The sequence below is a fragment of the Pelmatolapia mariae genome, linkage group LG2 (genome assembly GCF_036321145.2).
Source record: "Pelmatolapia mariae isolate MD_Pm_ZW linkage group LG2, Pm_UMD_F_2, whole genome shotgun sequence".
NCBI lineage: Eukaryota > Metazoa > Chordata > Actinopteri > Cichliformes > Cichlidae > Pelmatolapia > Pelmatolapia mariae.
In genome coordinates, this window is record NC_086228.1 from 32,062,863 (window position 1) to 32,076,460 (window position 13,598).

Genomic DNA, 13,598 nt, shown 5'->3' on the forward strand with positions numbered 1-13,598 from the left:
TTTCTTGTAAAACAAACAAAAAAACGTCACCTGACAGAACAAACCACAAAAAACTGGTACTCAACGGCACTTTAATTTTGAAAAGTCGCACCGGAAGTGATATTGAACTTCTGCTAGACCGCTAACTAGCTGGAGTTTGTTATTCCTTCAGCAATCGCTTCTAGAGTAGCTGTCATTTTCTAGCTTTTCGAGGTTGACACATCGTGTTCTTGTGGTGACCGGAGGTAGAATTTAGCTAGAAAGAAGTCACGCAGTGTGGAACTAAACCTGGTGTATGTGTACTAGGTACATTTGCAACCTCGCCCATTGGCTAGCTAATGCTAAGCGTTAACCTTGTAAGATAACGCTAGTGATCTGCTAACAGTACATAAAGTACAGTTAGCTAACTTAACCAAGCTTGCTGAGCTCAGCCCCTAACAAATTCATTTGAAGTGATGCACTGAGGTATGTTGTCGTTTCGTGATTCTGTATGTGTTTTATTACGGACGCTAAATGCAGTGTCACTAACGTTAGCCGAATCATGTTTCAGTTCCGCTTCTGTCTTAAGGCGTCTGTATTTGTATTGTATTTTTCTGGCCGTCAGAATGTATACAGTGCTGTCCGCATTTAACCTATTTTTGTATAAATGGGAGACCTGTCTGTTTACTTTCTTCCTTCAAAAGTGTGGAGCTTTGTTTCATATACTGTAAATACTTGTTATACTCAGCTGCTTGTCCCAACTCTGCCGGGTCAGACGTCCCTGCGTTCATCTTCAGTGGTTCCTCTTGAATTTCGTTGTGATTGCGCAAAATATATTTTACATACATTCATTCTTTTTCCATCACCAAACTGTTGAAACACGGCAGAGTATTGATTGAAAATAATTAACCATTATTGATTCAACTGTAGGCTTGATGTATGGGGGTATCTGATGCTGCTGCAGTGATATTGCCTTTTTTTGTGTAGGTGTATCTATTGTTGAACCATCAGGATGGCAGGGTCCCAGTGGGAGCTTCCTCCGGAGCTATGTTGCCGGCCCATGGCATTTGTGGCTTTGACTGGCCTGGATGTGGTATACAATGCTGTGCACCGGGCCATTTGGGATGCCTTCTGTGCCAATCGTCGTGCTGACAGAGTCCCTATCTCTTTCAAAGTGCTACCAGGAGACCACGAGTACCCAAAATGTCGCACTAAGGTGAGCTGCAGCTTGAGAAATCTTTGACAAGTTGAAATTTACACTAAATTATATCCCAGTAAAACTCAAACTATTACTGGAATGTCATTTTCACACTTGCAAATAACAGCATCACTCCTAAAATGTAGGAAAACACTAACCGCTATCAACAATACTGTTTTCTGCTCTGTGCCTAGCGAACATCATATGAGTGGTACATCCCTAAAGGCATCCTGAAAACCGGCTGGATGAACAAACATTTAAACCTGGTACCTGCTCTTGTAGTTCTGTTCTATGAATTGGACTGGGATGACCCACAGTGGAAAGAGAAACAGTCTGAATGTGCAACTAAAGTGGAGATTGTTAGGTGGGTGAAATGAAATTTGTGAAATGCCTTTGGGGGGGGGTTTTCTCGGAAATGTGTAGTGAGTTTTTTCTGTTGTGTGGCATTTGTCTACCTTTAGGACCAGTCTTCAGGGTAGAAACACCAAAGTGGCTGTGGTTTTAATCCAGAAGAAAACTCCTCTGCCTCCAGGTAGAGCCTTCTACAAAATAACAATATGTGCTCATGGCAGCTTTTTTTATTTCACAGTCATGCAAAAAAAAAAAAAAAATCTGTAGACCATGCTGACGCCTATCATCTGTTATCTTTGTTTCACAGGAGAGGACCTGGTAGCATCAGAGAGGGCACAAGCTCTCTGTCATGCCTGTGATCTGTCTGGCAAGAGCCTCTTTGTTCTCCCTCACACTGACCACTTAGTGGGCTACATTATAAGGTACCTACAACTGACTGAGCCGGTGACCTTATTTAAAGTGAAGTCCGTGTTTTCACTGAGTATTTTTTTGGTGTGATTCTAAAGGTTGGAGAACGCGTTCTACGAACATGCTCAGACCTACTATTACACTGAGATTCGGCGTGTCAAATCTCACAAAGAGTTCCTCAACAAGACAACCCACCAGGTATGAATATGTTTCTCCATGTTCCTCCATGAACAGTGAATGGATACATGAAAGGTCTCGTGCTGTTTCTGATCTTTTCATTTGTTTATTACACAGCAGTTGTAGGTGCTATGCAAACAATGTGAATCTATCAAAATGCTCAGTGCACAGCAGAAATTGCACAAACAGGATGTATGCAGAAATTATACCTTTTAAATAAATCAGTCAAGCTGTGATGACTCTACGATATTGTTACTGCCCTCTTCTATGCACATCCATTTTTCTGTCATTAGTTCCTCTTCTGCTAACATTAAATTGTCTCAGTTAGGAAGGAGAACATCACACCAAATATTCTGTGGTTGGCAGCATGTCATGTGGCTAATTGAGCAAGCATTGCATTTGATCATCAGGCCAGCACTATTTGAAAATTGTAACTCTACAATCAGAGGTTGTAGACAGACCATTTAGAAACCAGTTAACATGCTGAGTGTGGAATACTGGCTTTTCCTGTTGTCTTCTATGGCCTATGCTGTGGTGCTGCCTGCACTCAGCTAGCTTTTTTTTGCATTTCCTGACAGTGCAAGTATGCCTTACACTGTTGGAATAACAGTGAAAAGGGCACAGGTTAGAAAATTCATTCATGATTTCAATCAATCAATCAATCAATCAATCAATCAATTGGCCGGTTACTGAAGTTATTTCGACCCCCTCATATATTATGTGACAGTATCAGACTGAATCCACTTCTTGAGTATCATGTGTTCAGTTTACTCTTACCAGCATTGCTCTGTTGCTTCATTTGGAGCAGCACTCTTGCCTTTTTTTGTTTTTACTGAATGAAGTAGGCAGCACTTGTTTAATCCATATTAACTAATGATTAAAGAAGAGCTTTATTGATTCATTAAACGCTCCTTTGTGTGAGCATGCAAAGCCTAAAGCAAAAAGCCTGAGTTCACAAAGAAAGTTGGTATCTGACCAGGGTTTAAGGTTTTGTTGAGCCAGTTAACACAAAGAAAGCTGTTTTGAGTTTGATTCCTAGCACACCCCTGGTGTCTCGATTGTAGGAGAACTACTGCTATCATGTGACAAAACTTTCCTGGCTCAAAAGATTATCAAAATAAGACCCCAAACTTTGTCCAGCTAATAGTTCTCAGAGTGGTGCACCTTAACTAGTAATACTTGGGCTCAGAGTACATTTTCACACCTGTGACATTTCACAATACAGAGATGCATGTCTTATTATCTATTATCTTGTCTTATTTTTTTGTCACTTTGACTGGGTGATCCATTGAAGCGACTTTGAGACAGAGGTGTCACACATGAGGTTACGGGTCTCTAACAGATTATTGTAGAATGAAAAATAATCTGCTGAACTGAAATTTATTCTAAACCTAATCTAAGGTCATTTCAGTATTTTTTTTTTTTCAAATGAATCCAGTAATAGAACAGTTTAGAAAGCTGCTAAGAGATGAAAGGCAAACACAGTGTAAGAAGTCATTGCGTTTGAACAGCTTTCTAATCTCTCTTCTTTGTTCCCAGCTGCTGTTTGTCAGGCATCAGTTTAAAATCGCTTTCTTCAGTGAACTGAAGCAGGACACCCAAAATGCTCTCAAGTAAGTGTGTGTCCTGAGATTCACAATAGGTGCTAACAGCCCTATAGTCAACGTCCTAAATAATAGCTGATCAGTTTATCTTGTATGTTTGTGTCTGTAGGTATTACAGAACTGCCTACAGTCTTGTGCACGAGCTCCGAGCACATGAGACCAACATGTTGGAGATCAAAACTATGGCTGGATTCATCAACTACAAGGTACAGTCGTGCTTGTCCTTTGTGTAACTGTTCTTCAGATAAACAGCAATGGATCTGACTTTTTGTCATATTCATGTCTTTAAATTACTCAACATTAGTAGGGATGTCTGTACACACGCGTGTATTTACCTAGTCGTTTGTGACAAACAACTTGAGCATTTTAATCAGCAGTGTCTTCTGTGAGTGAACTACAAATACACGCTCTTGGCTGTGTGAATTTGTTCTCCACGTGGTGACGTGTCTGGCCCTCCAGGTAGCAGTTAATGTCAGCTACTGTCATGGTTGCAGTTCAAGTTAGCGGAGTTGGTGTAAATCCAAAAAGGAGATCAGAGCTTGCCACAAAAACAACCTGTGTGCCAAGTAATAGAACAGGGGCCAGAAAAAGCATAAAAAGCCAACAACAAGTAATGAATCATCAAACAGTCCTGGTAAACACACTCCCAACTATACTATAAACTAAACTGTACCTTTTGTGACACTTCTCCCTTTATGTTTCTCTCCTATTCTCGGTGTCTGTAGATCTGCCGCCTGTGTTTCCAGCATAACACTCCTCTAGATGCTATAGCCCAATTCCGAAAGCACATCGACCTGTGTAAGAAGAAGATCGGCAGCGCTGAACTAGCCTTTGAGCACTCTGCGTGGATGTCTAAACAGTGAGATATGCTCATTGGATATGAACACACAGAAATCACACATGTGGCCGATAGTCATGAATACATGTCCATCACCCTCTGTATGGAACAAGATGAAGTGATTAAACCTTATAATAAAAATATGTTAATTCACAATGGTGAACATGCAAACTCCACAGTGAAAAGGCCCCACACTTGTCCTCTAATGAATGTACATGAAGGCAGTAAATTATACAAAGGACTCATGTTTATTTATAATGCGTATTCAATTCAATTTTATTTATATAGCGCCAAATCACAACAAAAGTCGCCTCAAGGCGCTTTATATTGTACAGTAGATCGCACAATAATAAATACAGAGAAAAACCCAACAATCATATGACCCCCTATGAGCAAGCACTTTGGCGACGGTGGGAAGGAAAAACTCCCTTTTAACAGGAAGAAACCTCCAGCAGAACCAGGCTCAGGGAGGGGCGGGGCCATCTGCTGCGACCGGTTGGGGTGAGAGAAGGAAGACAGGATAAAGACATGCTGTGGAAGAGAGACAGATTAATAACAGATATGATTCGATGCAGAGAGGTCTATTAACACATAGTGAGTGAGAAAGGTGACTATCCATACAGCATGTCTGCAGATTGTTGTCTGACTGTTCGACTTTGCCCCATTCAGGTTCCAGTCATTTGGGGAACTGTTTGATGAAGCTATAAAGTTGGGACTGACTGCAATCCAGACCCAGAACCCTGGATTTTACTACCAGCAGGCTGCGTGCTACAGTCAGGACAGGAAGCAGCTGGCACAGCAGCTCTGTCAGGTGATGGTGGTACTTCTACTGTAACTATGCCTCAATGTACCAGCAACACCAAAGATAGCATGAACTCGCCGCTTTAAAATGCAACTGAATCGTAACTTCTTTTAGGAGGTTTCTAATTATCATATTACATATAAAACACAGCTTAATAGTTTTGTTGGTCGGTTGTTCCAGGCTGGTGCAAGTTACCCCTCCCCCGACCCTCTGGACACCCAAGGCGCAGGACTGGATTTCTATGGCCAGAGACCTTGGAGACAGGGACAACAGAGTATGTTGACAGATACAGACATGGAATACATAACACTGCTGGTTTCAGACACTGTGTTAATGTTCATTACTGCTTCATTCACAAATTCGCACAACAGTGCTTGTGCAATATTATGTACTCTAGCTGAGACTTGACAGTACATGATTAAGCTGTTTTGAGTTTCTAAATTTGGCCATATTTTGTTTACGTTTCCTTTATCTTGTTGTGAGGACACGTGTACACACCCCTATGGTAAAGGTCAACAGTAAACAGACTAACTGTTGTTAGATTGTTGCTTTAAAAGGACAGCTGGCTTCTCTGAAGTAACAAACACACTTTAATTAGCTGTTAGGTCCTGAGTGATCTTGTCTAAATATTTTATTGAAATATTTTATTTTGGACACGTGTAACACATCCAACGTGCCTTTAGAAAGCTTATGAGAGGATCCTTCTGCTGTCTGATGCTGCGTGTACCACTACTTCTAATTTAAACCTTCCAAAATGAACCCTAATATCAAGAGTTTGTTCAGTAATTATGTCTGTATTTCTTCACTTCCAGGTATTGATCCTCCAGATGCTGAAAAAGAGAAGACGGGGATTCTAGCTCTGCAGATTAAAGAGAGAGATGTACCACATTCTGTAAGAGCACACAGCAATATTTTACTGCTTTAGTCCTGCTTATTTTAAAAAAAATTAATTGTTATTAATGACACACACCCTCAGCCTTACATATGAAGTTAAACTAGTCTATTTTTAACATGCCAGTTAGTTTGATAGATGAAGCGGTTTGGAAAGCTAGCCAACTATCTGTAACTTAACCACACTGTATGGAGCCAGTGATGTTTAGTAGTGGTAGCTGATAAAATCATTTGAAAATGACCAGCTTGGTTTGTGAAGTAGCTTAAAATTTAGAGTTTGTTGTTCTGGGAGCTAATCATTTGTTTATGTTAGTGATAAGATGATGTTGCTCGTTAAAAGGGAGACGCTGACATCCTTTCATCGTGCATCCTTCACATGCCCACAGAAGTCAGTGTGCAGCCTTTTAAAAGGTTCAGACATTAGTGGAAAAAGTGCTTAATCCATGAGAAAATGTTACCTAAAGGTACAGTTGGTCATCTAAAAATCAGTTGAAGCGCACTTTGGGTTCGATTATTGAGTTTTTCAAAACGCCAATCCCTATAAAGATCTGTGATTTGTTTGTGTTCAGTACTTTCTACAACAGTAGCTTTTCTTGGTACTATTGAAGATACTCAAAGGTATAGAATTCTTAAATACAGCAAGAAAAATGTAGGAATTGTGTGTTTTTGTGTTGCGGGAATCTAAATGTGTTGGCACATCATATGCTGAGGTCCTGTTTGTACAGAGAAAATGAGAGGCTGCTCTGCATATGACGCATTATCCCAGCTAGAGCAGAAAATGCTTTACACACAGACATGAACATTCAGCTTTGAAGTTTTGATTCTTTGTTGTGTCATTCTCATAATTGTGTTTACTTCTTCTAGTTCCTGTCAGGTTGAATTAAACACGATACCTCTGGTGTCTCTGCCCCTGCAGGAGCTGATAATAGCACTTCTCAGCAACGCTGTCGCCCAGTTTAAGAAGTACAAGTGTCCTCGAATGAAGAGCCACCTCAGTGCGTATGATTAGCATTTTATAGTCACTGGGTTACCTTCTTACAGGTGGACATGTTCTAATCCTTAGTTATCCCCGTAGTTTATAAAGAACATCGACACTGTGGTGATTTTTTTAATATCACCACGTTGCAGTTCGCAGCTGTTGTGTTACAGGTTTTTTTATTTGCGCTCTGTTGTGTCGTTTCACCTCGTCTCACTGTGTGTATCTTTTGTAGTGGTGCAGATGGGAGAGGAATACTACCATGCAAAAGACTACACCAAGGCGCTGAAGTAAGTGAGACACAGCTTTTCCAAGTTACATCCCACTTTTATTTTGATATAGAAGCTGAGAGCAGGACACATCACACCCAGAATCTTACAAATTCATCACACTTGAGGGGAAAGTGAACAGAACTTTTTACCTCTCAATCTTAGAAAGCAGGGTGTGTGAAGAATCGTGTGTATTCATTTGTGTGTTTTCTTATCAGGCTGTTGGACTATGTGATGTGTGACTATCGCACAGAGCGATGGTGGGGTCTCCTGACAGCCATATTGACCACAGCTCTACGCTGTGCTTATCTGATGGCTAGTATTAAGGACTACGTTATCTACTGTATGGAGCTGCTGGGCAGAGGTGAGAATTAATTTTACACGTGCGAAAAAGACGGAACTGAAAACTGAAAACCCTACGACAAAACATCAGGAATAGTTAAAGAACAAAAGATGCCAAATAATCCTGTAAAACATAATCATTTAATCTGTGGAGTAGTATTAGAAACTGCTGCTGACACCTTTTCTTCTTTTGTTTAGCAGCTCAGAACATTCTTATTACTTGCATGTGGTAAATCTGAGAAATTTGTTGCAACTGTCCAAGGATGTTTAAAATATTAAACATGACGTTTGAGTGGAAAACTGAATAATATCAGATCAGAAGATTCACTCTGATCTTGTCTTTTAGCTTCCACCCTAAAGGAGGAGCAAAAGTCAAGGATTGAGAAGAATCTCATCAAAGTCCTCATGGTGAGCTGAAGGATTCCACGAATCTAATAATCATGTTGTGGATTTCAAACATTAATATAATTGTAGTGTGTTTCGTAGGAATTAAATGCTTAAAAGCTGCAGTTTGTAGCTGTGTTGTTAAGCTCAGAATAGCTAAGCAGAGGTTAAATCAAAATTGATGCATCCACGTATTTTAATTGTCCTCTTGTTTCCAGAACGAGGTCCCAGATGCTGAGCCGGAGTGTGATCCGTCTTCTGTCACTGCTGCCAGGTCTTTGTGGAATGACCGCATGGCTTTGGCTGGATCGAATGAACTAACTATAGAAGTGCAAGACTACATCCCATTCAGTTAGTAAACACACGATTCGGTCAGAAAAGGGGTTTTAGTTCTCCTCTTTTATCGTGTACATGGCAGGAAGAAAAGGTGCATGCTGACGAATGATACTGGGTTTAGAAAGAGTTTAGTATAAAAGGAGATCCTTCTTAAGTAATAAGTTGATGCAGCATTCTTCTATATCTCTTTATAAATGGGTTATAATAGCTGTCCTTTTTTTCTTACGCCAGTCCAGTGTAAAGCCAAATTCCAGTCCCCCAGTTTCCATGTGGACCAGCCTGTCCAACTGCAGGTCTTCCTCCGAGCTGACTGCCCTCATCCTGTGTCTTTCAGCAAGCTAGCTGTCAGCCTCAGTAACCAGGTACCAGCTTGGAGCGCTTTGTCTGTACAACGTCCCACAAAAGCAGCTTCACGTGAGCTGGTGTGCTCTCAGTCCACACAAACTGAACACATTTAGTCTTGTGTTTATTTCATGTATCCACTTGAGTCTGTAATTATCACCATCTATGTTGCATGGTCACCATGGTTAGTTAAAAAACCTCTGCAGTAATAAAACCCAGACTCGTTCATGTTCACCTCGTTTTAGTGCAGACAGCTGTGACTGAAAATAACATCAACCTTACTTTCACTGTTTTTCATGGTTATGCTGCAGTAGCTTAGCTTTCTATCCCTCAGCCGTAAAACACTCATGGGGTATTGTATGTGACGAATAAAGGTGTTTTTGTTTATTAGGAGTATAACCAGTGGTGTGTGGCAGAGTGGTCAGGCCAGGAGGCCATGAGTCTGTTACCAGGAAAAACCACATGCTACAATTTCAGCTTTGTGGCAAAAACTGAAGATGTTGGTAAGAAGATAGAGGTAAGGAGAATTTTTTGTTTGTGATTGCGAGAGAGAGAGACATGGATAGAAACAGTGATTAATATGTGTGTTATTATAGATGACGGGTATCGAGGTGATGTTGGGTGGCGACAGTGGTCGCTGTGTGTTTGTGAGCTGGAGAGGAGCAGGTGGAGACGCTGCGTCTGCACATGAAGCCTTGCAGGCCAGCAGGTGTTCACGGCGTTGGGGCCGTAACATCGAAGCACGTCAGGAGCTGGACTGGGACAGCTTGACCATGCAGCACAGCACCATGTGAGTCAGAAAAAGCGATTACCAACCCATCAGTTTGAACAGTGTCAGTGTCCATGCTGGGATCGAATCAGCAGAAATGGTTCTTGTGTTTAGGATCATCTCCAGAGTCCCAAAGATCTCTGTTCAGCTGAGCCACCAGCCTCCTGCACTCACCAATGAAATGTACTGCATCAAGCTCACTGTCCAATCACAGGAGGAGGCCATGGCTAAAGATGTTAAATTAACTGCTGGCCTCAAACCAGGTACATCAGTACTGTAATCATTTTCAATAACATGCAGCAGCATACGAATGCTAATTTAGCGTTTATCCTGGTTTGCATGTTCAGGTCAGGATGCCAATCTAGGCCAGACCACTCACGTGACACTTGACGGATCAAAGGTTTGTGATGACAGCGCACCTTCTTTGCTCCCCGATGTGCCTCTCGGAGAGCTGAAACCGGGCGAAAAGGTGACTCTCACAAAAAAAATGTTAATTCAGCATACCACGCAAAACACTAACATTGTCAGGTTCTTCACAGCAAAAGAAGAAATTTGAGTTTGTGAGCTGTATGTTTGCCTCTAGTTGGAGAAACGCGTGTATGTCAAGTGTGTATCAACCGGACCCAGGGTCTTCTTGTTCCACGTGGCCTACGGCATCGACACCACAGTAGAAGGACGACAGATTATGTGCAAGTGTCACAAGGTAGAAAGCTCATCTGACCCGCACAATACAGCTAACAGACGGCTCAGTGATAACCAGATGTTAACATTTGTTTTACTTTTCTGGTTTACACCTCTTTTTTTCCTCTTCTTCTCGAGGATGAGACGGTAACCATAGAGACACTTGTTCCATTTGAGGTTTCGGTCAAGTTTGTATCCACCAAGGTGTGTATTTAGGATTTCCTGTTTTCATTTTAGCTTGGATTTTACTAATAGTCAGGGAGGTGTGAGGGGATCTTTAAGGGGGCAAGGGTAGAGGGCATAAGCTTAATATCATAAAATACAAAAGCGGGAAATGAGAAATATCCAGATTTGCCTGATTACATTTACATTAGAGTAAGTTAGCATACAACTACCTCAACAACCTGTTTGTATGACAGCTTCTTTTAGAATTAGAATCAAATTATGTAGAGAAAAAATCTACTGAAACAGACAAACACTCCAAGTACAAAGTAAAGGACAAAAAAAATAAGTAAGAAAAAGGTTCAAGTAAAGAGAAAAGCAGGAGCTTTGGTATGTTGCATTCGATTAAATAAATTTCATCCTGTTAAAGTAAGATAATGAGTCTTTTTATAGTAAGTCTAATAAAAAGTATTATAAGTAAGTAAGTCTCTGCTTCTGTGTGCTGCTGCAGTTTGAGCCATTGGACCGGGTATCAGTGGACATTCCCTTTCTCCTAATGACTGATATCCTGTCGTCATCTCCGTGGCCTCTCCTCCTGACTTCCTCTTCTCTGCAGCTTCTTACTGTGACCAGTAACACACCGCAGCTTCAGTCACAGTTACAGGAAGGTACCCGAGTACTTAAAATAGTTAACTAAAATTTCGTGTTTAGATTTATCACTGAAAAGTAAAAAGTGTGTGTTTGTGTTCAGTTGTTCTACAAACAGGGGAGTGTGCCAGTGAGTGTTTCTGTCTCCGATGCCCGCCACAGACCAACATCAATAACACGGTGGCTACAGGACAGTACCTGATATCATGGAGGAGGTACATACACGTTAATGGAGGCTGTGGCATGCTGCTGCTGGGTTTTCAGAGGACTTGAACAGACTTCTAAAACTCTGTTTTACAGAAACTCCTCCAGTCCAGACAGTCCTCTCATCCAGACTATAGTTAGTCTGCCTCATGTGGTCCTGGAGATGGTGCCTCTGTACATCCACGCTGGTCAGTATGCAAGCATCGCATGCACACAGTGTTCCTGATTTTACAGATAATATTCCAATACACTAAGTAGAATTCAAGAAATGTTCTCATTATTTGCATTTGCTATTGTGAAAGATGTTAACCTCTGTTGGCTGTTGGTGGTGTTACATTGTTGTGTTTTGATGTTTTTGGCTATAGATTTACCGTCATTCGGGCGAGTCAGGGAGTCTCTTCCTGTGCGTTACCACATAGAAAACAGAACGGCTCTGGTGCAGGAGGTGGAGATGGCCGTGGAACCATCCGATGCCTTCATGTTTTCTGGTCTCAAACAGGTACAGCTGCGCCACCTGTAGGAATCGTGCTATAAGGGCTGACGGGTCATATTGATGGACAGTTTTGGTGATGTCATCGTGCTTCATCAACACTGAAAATCAGATTTTCATGCAGCACTTTAGTGACACTTGCATGTGTGTGTTTTCTGTCTATCTGTAAATATAAAACTACATGTATTTTAGCTTTACAAAGAGTTACTGTGTGGCTTCTGGCTTGATTGTACCAGACGGTCCGGGATCACTTTAACTTGCAAACATTGCCTCATTCAAGGTTCATCTTGACTGCCTTGACCTAGCCTTATTTTTTGGCTGCACATGAGAAATCCATTTTTGTGTGTGTGTAGGTGCGTCTCCGTATCCTCCCCAGTTCAGAGCAGGAGATGCTGTATAACTACTATCCACTGATGGCTGGTTACCAAACACTACCACAGCTCAACATCAGCCTGCCACGTTGCCCCAACTTCAGTACTCAAGCTCTGAAACGCTTCCTGCCCCAGCGAATCTTCGTCAAGGTAACACACATAGAAACCCATAAACACTAAGGTAACAGTGGAGATGTTTTTCTTGTTGGGCTAAAGCATCGTTTCTGTCTTTCTCCACAGCCTCAGGGTCGACAGTTGGATGACGCCTCCATTGCTGCAGCTTGAGGAGAAAATGAAAGTGTTTCTTGTAAATAAAAAGAAAAAGCAGCATTGTGTACTGCAGGTTGTTCTAGATGTATGATACCACAGAGATTGACATTATTGACACTATTTGCTTAGATCATCTGTTGACCAAACACCAGCAAGCATCGAGCACCGATGATCATTTAACAGCTAAGATCATGTGTGAATCTGATGTGAGCTTTATGGACATTTGAGGAAAGTTTAATATATGAATAGGATGTGATGAAGATTTGATTAAACTGAAGTGATCTAAACCTGCTGTGTCTACAACCGTGAAAGTGTGAGACAATTGTACATACTTAAAAATGGCTACATTATATCGATAAAGTTGAGGGTCATAATGTTCAGAAGTGGGAAAAGGGTTAGTTGGTACTGAAAGACAGTATAGAAAAGATCTGTCGCTATTGCCCATTTTCTTTTGGTTCATGGATTTTAAGCACTAGTAAAGTGATCAGGTAATGCTAACAATAGGGCCCGAGTCTGAGACACACAGATACCAGCTCATTTGTGCTTCTTAGTTCTTAAACTGTAATCTAGAAGTGTGAGTTAACAACCTGCCATTTAGAAAAATGGCAGGTTGTTAACTCACCAAACATGAGCTGTACTGTCAGCACTCAGATTATAACCACGCTAAAGTAAAGTGACTCCATACTGTAGTGGTTTACACATTTACATAACTAGCTAAATTTCCCTATTTGATCCTGGAAGGTGATGAAAATCACATCTGAGCATCTGAGGCCTGTACTATGAAGCAGGATTTCAGGGTTAACTCTGGGGCTAACCCTGCGCTGCAAAGCTGCTTTACTACTTACTGCTGTACATCGCCATGGTAACTTGTGCTTTGGAGCACGTTATGTTCCAGATTAAATATCAACAGGTATAAAATCACCGTCAGCTGATAAACCAAGTTTCCAGAAAATATCCATACAATTCTTTGAAGATCTCTGTGTGCGAATAGTAGCAGGAGCTCAAGTTTATTAAGTGTCTGAAGCCTTTGTGTTTCCCGAATGAGCATCAGTAATAAATACAGATTCTTAGATGCAACTTTATTCCTTGCATTTTATTTTATTATATATTTTTTTTACCTTTTGGCT

General features: G+C 41.2%; 1 protein-coding gene across 1 annotated transcript; it reads left to right on the forward strand.

The window, feature by feature from the left end:
* Positions 1-106: 106 nt before the first annotated feature.
* On the forward strand, positions 107-13,598 carry trappc11 (trafficking protein particle complex subunit 11). The gene is made up of 30 exons (XM_063498819.1): positions 107-444; positions 946-1,174; positions 1,351-1,520; positions 1,618-1,688; positions 1,815-1,929; positions 2,014-2,113; positions 3,632-3,705; positions 3,806-3,902; positions 4,422-4,555; positions 5,204-5,345; positions 5,517-5,610; positions 6,149-6,228; positions 7,144-7,222; positions 7,439-7,493; positions 7,691-7,836; positions 8,161-8,222; positions 8,417-8,549; positions 8,766-8,896; positions 9,268-9,393; positions 9,473-9,666; positions 9,760-9,908; positions 9,993-10,114; positions 10,229-10,348; positions 10,465-10,530; positions 11,000-11,156; positions 11,240-11,351; positions 11,437-11,528; positions 11,706-11,839; positions 12,184-12,351; positions 12,442-13,598. The coding sequence occupies exons 2-30, from the start codon at positions 971-973 to the stop codon at positions 12,484-12,486; spliced, it is 3,372 nt and encodes a 1,123-aa protein (XP_063354889.1). The 5' UTR covers positions 107-444; positions 946-970; the 3' UTR covers positions 12,487-13,598.